Raw genomic sequence first — 14,319 nt, 5'->3', positions numbered from 1 at the left:
GTCTGGGCGTGTGAATGAGTGGGTCAGAACGCTGCCCACAAGATATGCGTGGGAATGTGACCGAAAACAGTCACAAGTGTGGTGTGTTTGGGATAACATTTTTTGAAAAAACATCCTGTCTAACCTCTCAGTCCAGGTCTGTACCTGTAAACCTATAAATTGAGAATTGTTAATAAAAGTCAGCTCAGCCTGGCTCAGCTCTGCTCAGCTCTGCCTGGTCCTGCTCTCGCTACTAATGAGAACTCTGTGCCTGTGTGTCTCTGTCTGCATCTGTTTGAATCGTTCCCCATCGCTGCACTCCCCAGAGAGCTGGCAGCCCTGTGCAGCTTCCTACAAGCCCGTTACCTCCAAGTAGCCGCTGTAATCCAGCTCAATCAGCTCAAAAGCGGCAATGAGCTCTCCGGCTGCTTTGGTGCCTTTGTAGAAATCGAAGAACTGCAGGGCAGGTGTGGTGTACGGCTCGTCCACCAGCTTCACCTGCGGGACGGCAAAGGCCTGGCCAAGGAACTCGGGGGAGCCCTGTGGGAAAGAGGGGATGGGTCAAAGATCCCTGTGTTCTCAGAGGAAAGATCATCACTAATTTCAGCCAATCTGGGACACCACAACACTGTTCTGCTTTGATTTTCTCTGCTCCGCCCAGAGCTAGGAGCAGATGAGACACATCTGCAGCAGCCCCTCTGAACTCCCAGCCCAACTCCATGCAGAACTGGGCTAACAGCCTGGGACCAGGCACCAGGGGACATCAAAGCTGGATCAGGTTGCTCAGAGTCTCCCCCAGCCAGGGTTTGAACATCTCTGAGGATGGAGATCCCACAAGCTCGCTGAGCTCCAGGCCCAGCATTTGAACTCCCCCTAGGTGAAAACTGCTTCCTAAAATCAAGTTGGATTTTTTTCTTGTTCCAACCTTTGTTGCCTGTCACCCTGCCCCAGGTACCTCCAAGAGAAGTCTGACACTATGTTTTCTACCCTCTCCACTCAGGCAGCCGCAGGCAGCAAGAAGACAGTGCCTCAGCCTCACCTTCTCCAGGCCGAATATACCCAGCTCTCCACCTCCCTTCACTCTGTGCAACCATCTTGGTCACCTCCAGTATGCCAGTGTCTGTCTTGTACTGGGACACAGGACAAGGGCCCAGGAAAGCTTCTGAGCTACACAGGAGGCAAGTTACACCATCTCGCTTACAATAACAAAGAGGATCCAGGAGATGAATGTGACTTTGAAGTACTAATGAGAGAACAGGGAGTGAGGAGGGATGGAAAATGACACCTGGGGACAGAGGGGAAGAAACAGACCTAAGAGCTACATCATCTGGCTACATCATACATCCCCTGGCTACAGGCCCTCTGCAACACAAGCCTGCCGAGGAAGCGGGGCACAGTGCTTCTCCAAAGAGAGATCCCAGATCCACCCCCGAGCACCCTCCAGGCCCTGGCTCAGGGCACCTCTGCGCCATTCGCGCGCTGCAGCCAGCGGCTTCACCCCAGCTCGCAGCAGGAGTCTGCAGAAAGTTGCAACCTCAGCCACAGCCCCCAGGACCCATCGCCATCGGTGGACCAGAGTAAACCGAGTCATGGAAACCAAACAGAGATGGGGCTCCTAAGTGCCCACTCGCAGCACCCACATAGAGCTCCTCTGCCTTCCCTGTCCTGGAAACGACACTTACAAATTTATTGTGGCTGAAAAGGTTGATTATAATGATGGGGGTCTCTGTTTTCAACTCTTCTTTTTTCCCATCAATAATGAGCTGGTCAAACAGAAGTAGCTCGTTCCACATGGGGCTCAGTGTCTCCTCCAGCACCTGCAGAAGAGACGGGAGCTCTGAGCGTACCACAGCCAGTGGACACAAACCCCATGCGTCTTGCAAAGAGAGTGAGGAAGCGTGGGCTGATCCCTTCTCCCATGCAGCCACACACAGCTGGCACCTGGCAGGAAGGGAGACGGTAAAAGTGTGAAATCAGCACTTGGGGCCAACTAGCACGTGCCAATCAACCTTTGAGACCATGCTCAACGACATATACATTTTGTCAAGTGTTCCCTGAACACAGTCACACCATCCAGAGCACACAAACACCTTGTGCCGGGAGGTACAAAATTTCCAGGAGGACTGTCACAGCCCTGGCCTTCAACATGTCTGTGAGGACATGATGAATTTTCCCTCCCAAAGTTCCCAAGATGGCAGAGGGAAGAGTTTAAGAGGTCTCACCCTGGTAGTCTGGCAATGAGTTGAAAACACCACTTTTGCAAATGGATCTGAAAGGCCATTGTCATCTGCAGGGAGGATCCCTCGAGCCTGATACAGATGGGCTCGGAGCTGGAAATAGCTGAAATCTGGTAAGAAAAAGAGAAGAAAGGTCCAGGTTCCCTGGTCCAGCCCTGCAGGAGGTCAAAAAATGCATGAAGAGGGTCAGCCTGCTAGGAGTGGGCACATGCTACAAGGAACAGGGACACTTCTAGAGCACTCACTATGGTTCTCAGAAAACCAGCACATCTCAAAAGGTTTAGCCAAGCAAGACCAGCTCAGCAGGCTCCCCAGACACCTCTGGGAAGGACATGACATGCGAAATGCGCTGTGAGCATCTGCTGTGCAGGACCACCACCAGGCTCATGCCCACCGCCAGTTCAGTGCCTATGGAGTACGCGTCCCACCTGCTGCTCCAGCTGTGAGAGTGCAAACCTGTCCTCACGAGAGCAAACTGGACCTGCCTGTCCCAGCCATGCCATGGACATGACATGGAGATGATAGGTCAGGCCTTGCTCCTCGGACACTGACCGGGGGCAGGACCTCTCACCTCTGCTCTCCTGCTCACGGTTAAGCCATGGAAAACCAGCATCTGCACTCACCATCCCTGCTGAGCCGGCTGGGAGGGCTGTGTGCCGAGAGCTGGGCAATCTCCTGTCCGCTCTCAGAGAGGTACTTGAACTCCTCAGGCAGCTCCGTCAAACAGTTCTTCGCATATTTGGTCACCCCAAGCCACATGTAGACTTCCAGTTTGGCAAAGATCTCCCCAGTGTGTAAGCCAGGGACCTGAAAGCACAGGAGGTTCAACATGTTTCCCAGCCCAGCAATGCTCCCTTCAGACCAAGGTGACCACCCTCAGCCAGTGACCAACTGGAGAGCACAGGAGCCAGAGCTCCACACTGGCAGAGCAAAGGGCAGTGGTGCAAGAGCTGTGCTTCCTTGTGAACCCCAGGATTTTGGAAGGAGAGCTGGAAGCAAACAGAGAAGCAGCGTGAAGCAAGAGGACACTGTTCTGGTATAAACCTACCTTCATAAAGACAGTCTGGATCTTTGCACAGTCCTTGCCTCTCTCCTCTTCAACTACCGAGTAGAGGATGTTCTGTGCAGGAATTCTTGCATATGCCACACGCCTGTTGTTGCTGAGCATCCAGATGAGGACGTCGGGCAGGGTGCACTGAGGCTGGAGGAAAGGAAGGGAGGAACATCACAGCAGAGGGACAGCACGTATCTCGTCCTTCCTCCACTGACACAGTGCGAGCTTCATCTCCTGCCAGGAGGGACTGCTGGCTGCACAGTGCTTCGGAGATCCAGAGGCAAATGAAGGGCCTGACGTTGGGCACATGCTCTGAAAGTCTCAGCCCTGCCATATGGTTCTGCAGGTTTCTTGGAGTTACCTACAATTCTCCTTGTTTTTCTTGGCAAACACCCGCAGGATGCACTCAACCCCATGCCATGCTGGGGAGAGGGACCCCCCACGAGCCTGGATAAGTGACATTTTACTGACACCTATGACAGGAGCCTGAATGCTGATCCATGGAAAGGACCCACATCAGCTGGCATCCCAGCAACAGGAGTGCCCAGCGTAAAGCTGTAGTTTGGGTTGAGAGCAGGACTCACAATAAAGCAAACGCACAGATGGAAGCAGTGACTTCTTTTAAACTCTAACCTCAGTTCTCTTCCCTGTCTCCCTGCTATTAGTGTTTGTACTTGTCCTTGGTACTTGTACTTGCAATTTTTCAGTACACAAGTCATTGAAGCAATTTATTACTGACCCAAACTAAGACCACCAGCCTCCAAGCGGGGACTAAATGTGTGTGCAGGGCTGACTCTACAGAGAGCAACATTCCCAGCCGATCGCAGGGGTTCGTCTCTGTCGGGATCAGCTGCAGGCCTGCGAGGCTGGAGCCCAGGGGCAGCTTCTCTTCCTAGTGGTGTGAGCGCTGACATCTTCATGCTAAAGCCTACCCCCACATAGCTACAGGTGTGATAATGATTTGACTGCACTTAGTGACAGACCTCCAAACTGCAACAACATCTGTCCACCTGACTCTAGCAAACATTGCGTCCTTGTTTACACTGCACAAATGCCCTGATTTTCCAGAGTCACTTAAAACAGAGCCAGTGAAACTGAAAGTGGAGAGTCTCTGCTGTGGATGAGCTTATTTCAATGCAAGTTTGAATCTTCAGGAGTCCAGAGTCAGTCCCTGGTGGGAGTAGGGGCAGCACAGACAAGGCTGTTTTCCCGGGCAGGCACGGCCCCGGCTGGCTGGGAGGGCAGGGTGTCCTGGAGCTGCCCCAGCTCTGCCCCCAGCCCACCGCTGAGCTGCTGGGACCCCTGCTCTGACACCAACAGCCCTGCAAAACCCCGTCCCTTTGAGAGCCATTACATGAAATATGGCAATTTCCAGCAGCTGGAACTTGGGATTTTACACAGCAAGGGAAGACAGCAGAGGAAAAGCTCCAACTCTGGTGAGCAAGAGCACCGGCAGCCCAGCACCCTTGTCTTGCCCCTGCCCTCTCCTGCTCGGAAACGAGGTTCCCCCTGTACCTCTTGGGCCATGAAGCGCAGCTTTGCCAGGACCTTCCTTGTCTCCTTAACCTTCTCCTTGACGCTGGCTCGAGTCAGCCGCCGCCTCAGGCGCAGCCCCTGCTTCGCACACAGGATCTGAACAGAGAGCACGACGGTCAGGCGCCTGGCCGTGACCCGGCAGGCCACGCTGCAGCCCCCGCGGGGCTCTGCCAGGAACCATCCGTGTGCTGACCGTGTCCACCCTGCCCCATCGCGCCTTGACCCCCACCACAGCTCACCCCAAGCTGCTGCAAGCAAACCTCCATGAACCTGTCACGTTCATTCAGTGAAGGATGCTGAGAACTGGAGCCTCCGGTAACTCACTGGCTCTGCTGATACCAGCCAGTAGCAGAAGCCCATGAACTTTTGCATAGAATCACAGAATCGTTTTTGTTGGAAGAGACTCTCAAGCTCATTGAGTTCAACTGTTAACCCAGCCCTGGCATGACCCCATGTCCCTGAGAACCTCATCTCCGTCTGTTCAACCCCTGCAGGGATGGTGACTCCAGCACTGCCCTGGGCAGCCTGTTCCAATGCCCCACAGCCCTTTGGGGAAGAAATTTTTCCTAATATCCAATCTGAACCTCCCCTGGTGCAACTTGAGGCCATTTCCTCTCATCCTATCACTTGTTACTTCGGGGCAGAAAGATGTATAGCGAATAAACACTTCAGAAGCTGGAGGTCTAAGCCTCCAGATAGCGCCTGGGGGAGACTTTGCACATGGAACAACTTGGAGGCACAGAACATGTGGGAAACTGGAAGATGGGGCTGGGATTTTATGTCCATTAGTTGACAGTGTACACAGCCTCCGAGGAGAGGCTTTGTCATGAACCAGAACTAATAATGATATCCTGAAAGAATTCAGGATGCAAACCCAGTACAGACTGGCAAGGCCAAAAAACCCATCCCCTGGGCTGGTTCTCTCTTTCAGAGGGTCTCAGACTGAGCAAAGAGCCTTCACCATAGCTTAGGTGACCACGTGTGGGAAGGCAGAGGGAGCTGGGACCCAGACATGCCTAAATTTTGTTTCCTGCTGCTGTCACTGCATTTTGGTCAGCCCTTCAAAGCTTTGTAGTCTGATGGGGACCACAATTATAGCCGTGCTGTGCTGGAGGGTATGTAACTGCTCTCATTTAGCTCACTGGCCTTGTCTGCAGGATTAGGAGCGCTCAGATGTTGCCTCCCAAGGACAGACAGAGGGACGGCTGCTGTAGATCTGCTGGCTGGGTGCGCAGCCTATGGGCTGAGTCTCCATGGACAGCAGGTGTCAGTGAGCTCCCCCAGCACGGCCAGCAGAAAAAGCCTGCACCAAAAAGTCTCCAGCAGCCCACTGGGCAGCAACACACGTGCTCAGCCATATGTGCCCCACAGGAGAGAAAGGATGGCATCAGGGCGCAGCACCCGCATAAATGTGGAGGCAGCCATAACCAGTCCCTGCCTCTGTTCCCTCTGCTGGAAGCTGTGTTGCTCTGAGCAGAAGTAGGAGATGCTGCAGTGGAAGCCTGTGAGTGACACCATGAGTCTTAGCCCCATGTTTCCTTCTCAGCATCAGCTCCAGAAGCATCCCCCAGAGCAGGGATCACACGGGCTCCCACCACCAAGCCCTACAGCTTACGATGTTGCGCATCAGGTATTTGGTCCGACATCTGTCAAGGTTGTTTGGATGTGCCATGGTTTTTCTCTCTGCACTGAGTGAATATTGCCTGCAAAGAGAAAAACAGCACAGGCTCTGCATCCCTGCACCCCCCAGGCAGAGCGCAGCTCCCAGCAGGGGCACGAGCTCCAGATCCCTGGTACTAATCCAGATGCATCAGAAACCCCCCTTTCTGCAATTTCTCTTCTGCAAGCTCTTTGATTTAGAAGGTACATGGGTTTGCTCAGTGCCTGAGGCTCCCTCTCTACTGTCCCCAACACAGGGCTGGGGACTGAAGTGCGTACGGGACCCACCAGGCAGTCCCAGTGACCGAAACACCTGTCTCTTGTCTGTGTGACTGAAGAGAGCAAAGGAGATGTCCTAACATCTAGGGAACACCCAGGAGTCCAGGAACATCGAGGCTGCGGTCTGTGCCCCTGTGCTTCCCACAACTGGGATCTCCTCTCTGAGGTTGAGGAGCTACAAGTTTCATTCCCTAGGTTGTCCTGGGTTCCTTCTGCTCATCCACCTCAACAGCATGAGAGACCAGGCTGCGCACAGCCCGGGCAGGACATGATACAACCTGCTAACCTGAAAACAAGAAACCTTAGGAAATCAGGGACATGCTAACCTGCATCCAGCTACAAATTCCTCCAGCACCTCTCTGAGCCGCTCCTCTGCTTTAGCCTTTGGCCTTCTCATGAGCTTCTCCACATCATGCAGCCCCTGCTCCTGTAGGGAAAGCACAACAATGAGAGACCTTGTGCCTGGCTGCAGAGTCAAACGTTGCAAGGATGCGTTTGTCACAAATGTCTTGTGCCCTTCTGCGAAGCTGGGCATCGTGAGAGTGCTGCAGGTCACCGCTGTGCTGCCAGGAACAACCTTCGCACTGGTTGTTACAACACCTTGTGTCTCAGTCCTTGAGCAGCCACTGAAACACACTGGCAAGCTCTGCTTTCAGATTTCTAAGCCCAAAAGGGAAAGACGAGGTCCTGGGAAGAGGCTGCAACCCCTGATGACAGCCATGCAGCTCAGGACTGGCAGCAGAGGAGCTTTTTGTCACAGATGTCATGTCACTCCCACCTCTGGACTGCAGCACAGCATGGGCAGTGGCTCTGCCCTCCTGCCCTACCCCACACATCTAAAGGGCAGGTAGGACTGAGCCTGCAAGATACAAGGACTCTCATGGGGTTGTGAGGATGTTTAAGGAAACATCTCACAGAACAAGCACATGCGCCTTAAGTAAAGCAAACCAGGAGGGACAGTGCTGTACAGACACCCCAAACACGCTACCAGGCGCTCTGCCAGCTTGACGATCCAGTTGGAAATGCAGAGTCTCCAGGTGTGATCCTCCCAGTAGCTCCACACATACAGGCAGGGTTTCTCATGTGTCATGGGCAGGCAGCTGTATGACCTAAGGGCAGGAGGCACAGGAGGTCACGGCTGCTGTTTGCAGAAAGCACGTGCCATGTCACAAGGCAGCGCTTGTGCTCCCAGCACAGGGAGCAGCATCTGGGTTCTGTCCTGCTCACAGAGAACCGGCTGGTTTGGGCCCTGCACTGTGGACATGGACACAAGCTGCTGGACCTGCCCTTTGCCATCCCAAACCAGCACATGGGGTTTCTGGCAGGGGGAGCAGCACACTCCCAGACGAATGAGGCTGACAGGAGCATGGGATGCTGCCGACATTTCTCACCGCTATGGGACTGAGTAGTGGCAGGCACAGGACTCCTGACACAGACACCAAGACATTGCCAGGCCTGTGGGACAAACCGGGCAGAGCCAGAGCAAACATATCATCAGAAGAGCTCATGTCTATGTCTCTCCTGCCCACCATAGGACAGCATGTGCCGGAGTACTCGTCTCCTTCCTCCCCACTGGAATTAAGCTCTTAGGATGCTGCTTGCTAACCAGAAAAGGGAATCTTGTCATGGATGGGTCACAGTTTACCTGGGACCCTGTTCTTGGCTACCTGCACACATCAAGCAGACACATAGGGCCCACAGGACTAAAGGGCAATGGTAGCCAGCCAGGCCACGGCAAGCTGCAGGGCTGCAAAGAGCAGAAACACCTGCACAGGAGCCACACTGCTGAGCAGACCTCTAACAGCATCTGCAATAACCAACCTGGGAAGCTGGGGCAGGGCCAGGGCAGGTGGGAAAGAAGGACAAAGACTCACCTGTCATACTCCATGGGCTCCGGTCTCTGGCTTTTTGTCACCGACTTGTTAAGTGCTGCTGAAGCTGGGGCCAGGACTTCAACATCCAGCTCACTGTCCGAACCAGGGTCCAGCAAAGGCTGCTTTTCATCTTTCGCTTCTCCCTTTTCTACTTTTCCCCATACTTTGGTCACAGCCTCTTCAGCTTTGCCATAGTTTCCTTAAGTTAAGCATTAAACAAGCTTGCTGCCTTGCAAAATCAGAATGCAATTGTTCTGCCAAGCCAAGCACATGGGCACGCACTGCTTTCGGAATCAGCAGCTCAGTGGCATCCAACCATCAGAGCCTCACATGGACAACCAGGAGGTTTGAGAGGGAGCTGGGGAATTGCAAAAAAGTGCTTGTGTTCCGCCTTTAAGACCCACCAGCTCCAGCAATGCCTGCAAGATGTCATCTACACCCCTACACTGGGGTCAGCCGCAGTCACCCAGGAAGACTCCTCAGCATCAAAATTTCTTGCTCCCAAACCCTTCTATACCTTCTCACCCCACTTCCCAGGAGAGCTTCAACCACTCTCCCCAAACAGGCAGTTCAGAAAAATACTGCAAATCTCCAGTCCCACAGGAGAGCATCCGGACAGTTAATGTAATTAAAGCACTCCCTGGTTTCATCCCTCATCCTTCCTGAGCTCCTGTTTTGGTGGCACAAGCTGTGCAAGAGCTGACACCTTAGGACCGCAGTGCTGGCTTGGGCTGTCAGAGGGAGATTCGCACTGTTCCCACCATTCCTGGACATGACGCCCAAGGGAATACGCACCTATGGAGACTTCAAAGCTGACGGGCTTGGAGCTGAGAGAAGAGTCCATCATAGTGGCTTCAAAGAAGGTAACGAAGAGGAGGAATTCCTCCTTCCTCCCCAGTGCATTCTAAGCAAGGAGACAGAAATCAGCCCAAGACTCTCAGCAGAAATTTGGAGAGCACCAGGGCATGGCTGGTGCCTGCCAGCCCTCCCAAGGGACATCAGTGGGACACTGCTGAGGTCACCACCACTGGGCTGCCAGATGTGGGACAAGTTTTCATGGAAATCCAAGGGGGTTGATGCAGAGCCATGGCTTTGGCTGATGCTTGTGTGAAGCCACTGAGCAGGTTTGTAGGCTGAGGGATGGCTACTGGATCAACAGAGCTCTGTTTGCCTGCCTTTCCCAGGCCAAAGGGAGACCCGGAGCCAGCCAACAGCTCCCTGGCTCCCGGGGAGAAAAGGTACATGCTGAGAGGCAGCTGTGTCCTGGGAATAACACCCACGTCAGAGTCCTCCCAGCACCAGGAAGGCAGCACATGTGTGGATGCTCCAGTATTACTGTGGGTGGCAGTTTTGGGGCTTTGAGTGTGGCCTCCACCCTTGCAGAGGCTCAGGGAGCCCTGGGTGGCCCAGCAACGGGCAGGCTGGTTTGCTCCAACACTGTTACACCAGCAAGTGATCCCTCTGCCCCTTCCCCTGAGGCCTGTGTGTCAGCCACGGCAGGACTCACCTCGGGGAGTGGATGAAGCTCTTCCACCTCCACAGTGACCTCCCCGGGTTGCTCAGCCTCCTGAGAGCCCCCAGCCTCCTCCTCTCCCTGCAGCTGGCTCAGTTCTTTGGCTTTCTCCTTGGATTTCTTACTTTTCTTCTTCAGCTTCAGTTTGCTCAGGGCACCCTTTGTCTTGTCCCCAAGCTTCCTCTCAGCCACGCTGGGGCTACTGAAGATCTCCACCATGATGGCCATGAGGATGCGCCCGCGGTAGAAGATCCCCTCGCCCATGCCCTCATTGAGGTCCTTGTGGATGTCCCGCAGCGTCGAGTTCTGTGGCGAGCCATACAGGTTCACCCAGGCTGGGCCAAATGTGGGGTTAAAGCCTGTGGTGACAGGGACAAGGGTTAATTGCACCACAGGCTGCTGGTGCAGAGACCCTCACCCAGGACACGGGGATGTGGCACGTCCTTCGGCCACTCTGCTTCCCACCCACAGGAGACCACCACGGCACAGGGGCGCCGCGGGCAGCCAGGCCAGGCCTCACCATTCCTGCCAGGGTCTGAGATCTGCTGCAGGTCAATGTAGTGTGTAGCGATGGCCACGTCCCCAACATTGGCATCATCCAGCACCTGGACTTTTATCTTCCTGGCCAGAGGCGGGAACATCTCGATGAAGCTGATCTGTTCGTTCCATTCGGGCTCAGTGGTGTTGGTCTCCACTGAGGTTTCCCCCTGGGAAGGAAAAGGTGTGAAAGCCACACGGTCCCAGACAGTGGCCAGAGCAAGGGAAGAGCCTCTCTGGGAACGGCACATTCTCCTGTCCCGCCTGCGGACGGTGCTGGGCACGCTCCAGAGGCCACAGTGTCCCTGATCCTGCCCCCTCCCAGCAATTGCTCTCTGTGCTTCATCAATGGGTCTGTCCCAAGGCCCTGGTTGTGCCTGGCACAGCCAAGGCTAACACTGGAAGCAAGCAGGCAGGACCACCAGACCCAGAGGTGTCACAGGGTCCTCTGGGAACACCCCCAGGCTGCCCAGGGACTGATTCTCATCTTAATCGATATTGCAGGACCAGAAATCCTGGCCTTGGGTGCAAGAAAAGGGCCATGAGCTCAGCAAACTCTCCCGGGGTGTCAGGCTGAGTCTAGGTTGCCTTCTGCTCCAGGATTTACTTGACCCTCTCCTTATGTTTCGGGATATGAAATCTCTGCCTGCACAGCCGGTGGCTCAGCCAGTGCTGTGCTCAGGGCTGGGGCTGTCCCTGTGGAGCTCTCTGCAGAGACAAAAGTCCCATAAAAGCCTCCTCATCCAGACACCATGCACCCACGGCCACTCCGCTCAGGCCACTGCCAAAGACAGCAAGACTTGGGCTGTCCCAGCCTGTCTCTGGTGGGATTGCTGTGTCCCATGGGGGCTCCCGGCAGCACCAGCCCAGCACGTGCTGCTGCACAGCCAAGAGAGGATCAGCCCAGCCCCACACAGACTCTCGGCAGACTCACCTGCTGCCCGCAGAACGAGACCTGCACGTATGGGTCGATAAAGACCTTCTTCTCCCCTATGATCTTGGAGAAACCACCCATGATGCCCGCGCTCATGCTGGGCAGCCCCTCGGCACGATACAGTTTGATGCAGACCCTGGCCCAGGGTCTCTCCGCAGGGACTCTCTTAGGGAGCAGCAGGTTCCTGAAAGACAAATTCATGTTCTGGCTCTCTCCTGAAATCCAGGAAACATGATGCTGGGAAATGCTCTGACTGGCAGGAGGTTTGGACCCTGCCCCACCACAGGTCTCTTTCCCTGGGTCTTTCCTCATCAGAGGAGGGAAACATGGGGCAAAAAAGGTAGTATGAAGAGAGACGTGACCACAGAGCCATGCAAGGCTGCACCACACCTACCTTTCAATGTCCTCATCCCGGCTGCTGGAGGAGGTGGGAAGGGAGCCCACAACGTCCCCACGTGCAGTGACAGAGATGTTGCACTTCACAAAGCCTTTCACGCCTGCCCGGGTGTCCGTGGGGTCACTGATAACAGCCCACTTCTGGAAAAACCTGTGATCTGAGAGGGAAGGAGTTCCCTGTGGAGAGCCCAGGCTACCATTTCACATCCCAGCTACATCTGCACAAAGTTTGCCACCTCCAAAGGTGCAGGAGGTGACACCAGCCCTCAGCTCAGAGCAGAAGCAAAGTGCTGGTCCTCATGTGAACGAAGTGCTTTAAAGACAGGGCCCTCACCAGAGTCAGCAGAGCACCAAGGAAACAGCTGTTTCAGACAAAGCCGGGGTCAGGGGGCGGGTGCGCGGCGCAGTCGGTCATACCTGGCTGGCTGTACACTGTCACAACGTCCATCTTGAACGTTCCTATGCACGTTCCCAGGAACGGTATCTTCTTCGAGTGAAAAACCTGCAGACAGCACAAATCCCCCTGAGCACCAAGAGACATGGGCAGCCAGGTGACACATCCAGACACCCCTGGGGAGGACGGGACTGCAGGAGCTGCCCGTTTCAATGCACAGCTCAGGCAGCAGTCGCAAGCTCCTCATGCGCATTGACGCATCTGAATCAGCCCTGGGACAAACCCATTCCTGCCCAACTGTTCCCACAAAGCCCACCAGACCATAGCCCTCAGTGAAACCCGGGCCAAGGCAAATTCACATGCAACCAGTTTGGCTTCTTCTGCCAGCCCCAGATAAGCCAAACCCCTAGGACAGACCAAGAGCAGACCTGCTTTCCTGCAGGGAGTCCTTCGTCCATGTCCTGCTGGGGCAGGGCAGAGCCATGCCCCCACCAGACTAGTGTATCTCCCAAAACATGAGCTTTGCTTGCTGAAACCAGTGCTGTGGGGCAGGGGATTTTTGACGACTATTCTCTGCCTGCCTGGGCTTTTCTGCAAGCACAAATCACTGCTGAGCTCCCTTCATACCAGTCATTCGCCTCTGCAACCTGCAGGATGAGGCTCCAGGGTAAGGGGCAGCAGGGCAGCAAGGCAATGGGCAAGAACCTGCCCCAGAAACCTCACTTCAGTCACTGGATGCAAAGAAAACCTGACGCAGAGGAGGTGGGAAGGCAGCACTGCCCAGCGCTGGCCCAGAGCAGGGCCGGGTCTCTGCTCCACTGTGGCCACAAGTCCTTTGGTCTGTCTATGGGCAGATGCCCCTGGCTGGAAAACCTGGCTGGTGCTGGTGCCCATCACTCCCAGCATCCACATGCAGAAGCATCAAGCTGTACCAGTTACCAGCGAAGGATAAAGAGGAGGACACGCTTACCGAGATCTCTATGAGTCTGTGGAATAAAATGTCCTTTGGCTCATGGAATTCAAAGAGAAAATACTGAAAGAGAAGAGCAAGACAGCTGGGCCTCAGGCTCCCAACACGGTCCCACAAGCATCTCTGCTTGAGAGCAGCTGCATCCCAAACATCCCCTGCAAGGATGGCCCCAGCCACTTGGGACACGGGCAGGGCAAGGCCAGAGCCTCTGTCCATGTCACCTACTTCATTGTAGAAGGGGCAGTTTGTTGACTTCTGCGTCACCGTGTGCCTCTTCTCCTCTCCAACCTTGACTACCACAAAGGGGTTAATGTTCACCCCCACCAGCTTCTGTGCTTCAATGATATTAATCCCAACCTGAGAAAATCATAAGTCATAGAATAGTTTGGGTTGGAAGGGACCTTTAAGGGTCATCTGTGGGAGGAAACATCCCATTTGTGGGAAAACCCCCTCAGATCAGCACTCTCCTCGTTTTCAGCTCCATTTCAAGCTTGTTTCAGCACCAGTACACAAATGTGCAAGAGCCCTCTCACCACAGAGGTGGACACATGGGGCAGGCAAGAGCATGGCTGCTGAAATCCACTATGGCCAGGTCAAACCAAAATGGTCCTTGAGATATTTCTTTCAGACAAGCAAGGAAATAAAGTGTTAAATCTCCAGCAGCTTTGACAAGAGCAGCCTCCCCAGCCGCACCGTCATTACTCAGTTCCTGATCCCGAGGGGATGCAAACCCACCACTCCCACGTGGTGAGGTCTACAGAGCATCCTGGAGAAGATGCCCTTTGTATCTTCTGCCACTACTTCTCTTTGAATCCTGAGACGGACACAATTGAGAAGACTGGAATGCGTCTGTCTCATTTCCTGTGACTGGTTATGGGTCTAAGACATGGGAGAACTGTTCTCACATTTGCTCTCTGAACAAGCAATTAGGCAGTTGTTAAGGTGAGGAATAATAGC

The 14,319-nt window shown here is 54.5% G+C and overlaps 1 protein-coding gene across 1 annotated transcript in view; it reads right to left on the bottom strand.

The window, feature by feature from the left end:
* LOC309446139 (fer-1-like protein 4) overlaps window positions 1-14,319 on the bottom strand; it is a gene marked incomplete at its 5' end in the record, with an annotated part of 38,558 nt that overhangs the window by 15,905 nt on the left and 8,334 nt on the right. The window contains 18 exons of the mRNA XM_082065578.1: window positions 346-519; window positions 1,662-1,796; window positions 2,202-2,326; window positions 2,840-3,023; window positions 3,265-3,417; window positions 4,786-4,902; window positions 6,422-6,509; window positions 7,071-7,171; window positions 7,733-7,853; window positions 8,619-8,817; window positions 9,414-9,522; window positions 10,126-10,490; window positions 10,652-10,838; window positions 11,603-11,786; window positions 11,997-12,156; window positions 12,416-12,500; window positions 13,363-13,425; window positions 13,588-13,719. Of these exons, the coding sequence (XP_081921704.1) occupies window positions 346-519; window positions 1,662-1,796; window positions 2,202-2,326; window positions 2,840-3,023; window positions 3,265-3,417; window positions 4,786-4,902; window positions 6,422-6,509; window positions 7,071-7,171; window positions 7,733-7,853; window positions 8,619-8,817; window positions 9,414-9,522; window positions 10,126-10,490; window positions 10,652-10,838; window positions 11,603-11,786; window positions 11,997-12,156; window positions 12,416-12,500; window positions 13,363-13,425; window positions 13,588-13,719 (2,682 nt within the window). The remainder of the gene's footprint in view (window positions 1-345; window positions 520-1,661; window positions 1,797-2,201; window positions 2,327-2,839; window positions 3,024-3,264; window positions 3,418-4,785; window positions 4,903-6,421; window positions 6,510-7,070; window positions 7,172-7,732; window positions 7,854-8,618; window positions 8,818-9,413; window positions 9,523-10,125; window positions 10,491-10,651; window positions 10,839-11,602; window positions 11,787-11,996; window positions 12,157-12,415; window positions 12,501-13,362; window positions 13,426-13,587; window positions 13,720-14,319) is intronic.

This window comes from Streptopelia decaocto, assembly GCF_964273445.1.
Source record: "Streptopelia decaocto genome assembly, chromosome: 14".
NCBI classification, from domain to species: Eukaryota; Metazoa; Chordata; class Aves; order Columbiformes; family Columbidae; genus Streptopelia; species Streptopelia decaocto.
This window is presented reverse-complemented; position numbering and strand designations above follow the sequence as displayed.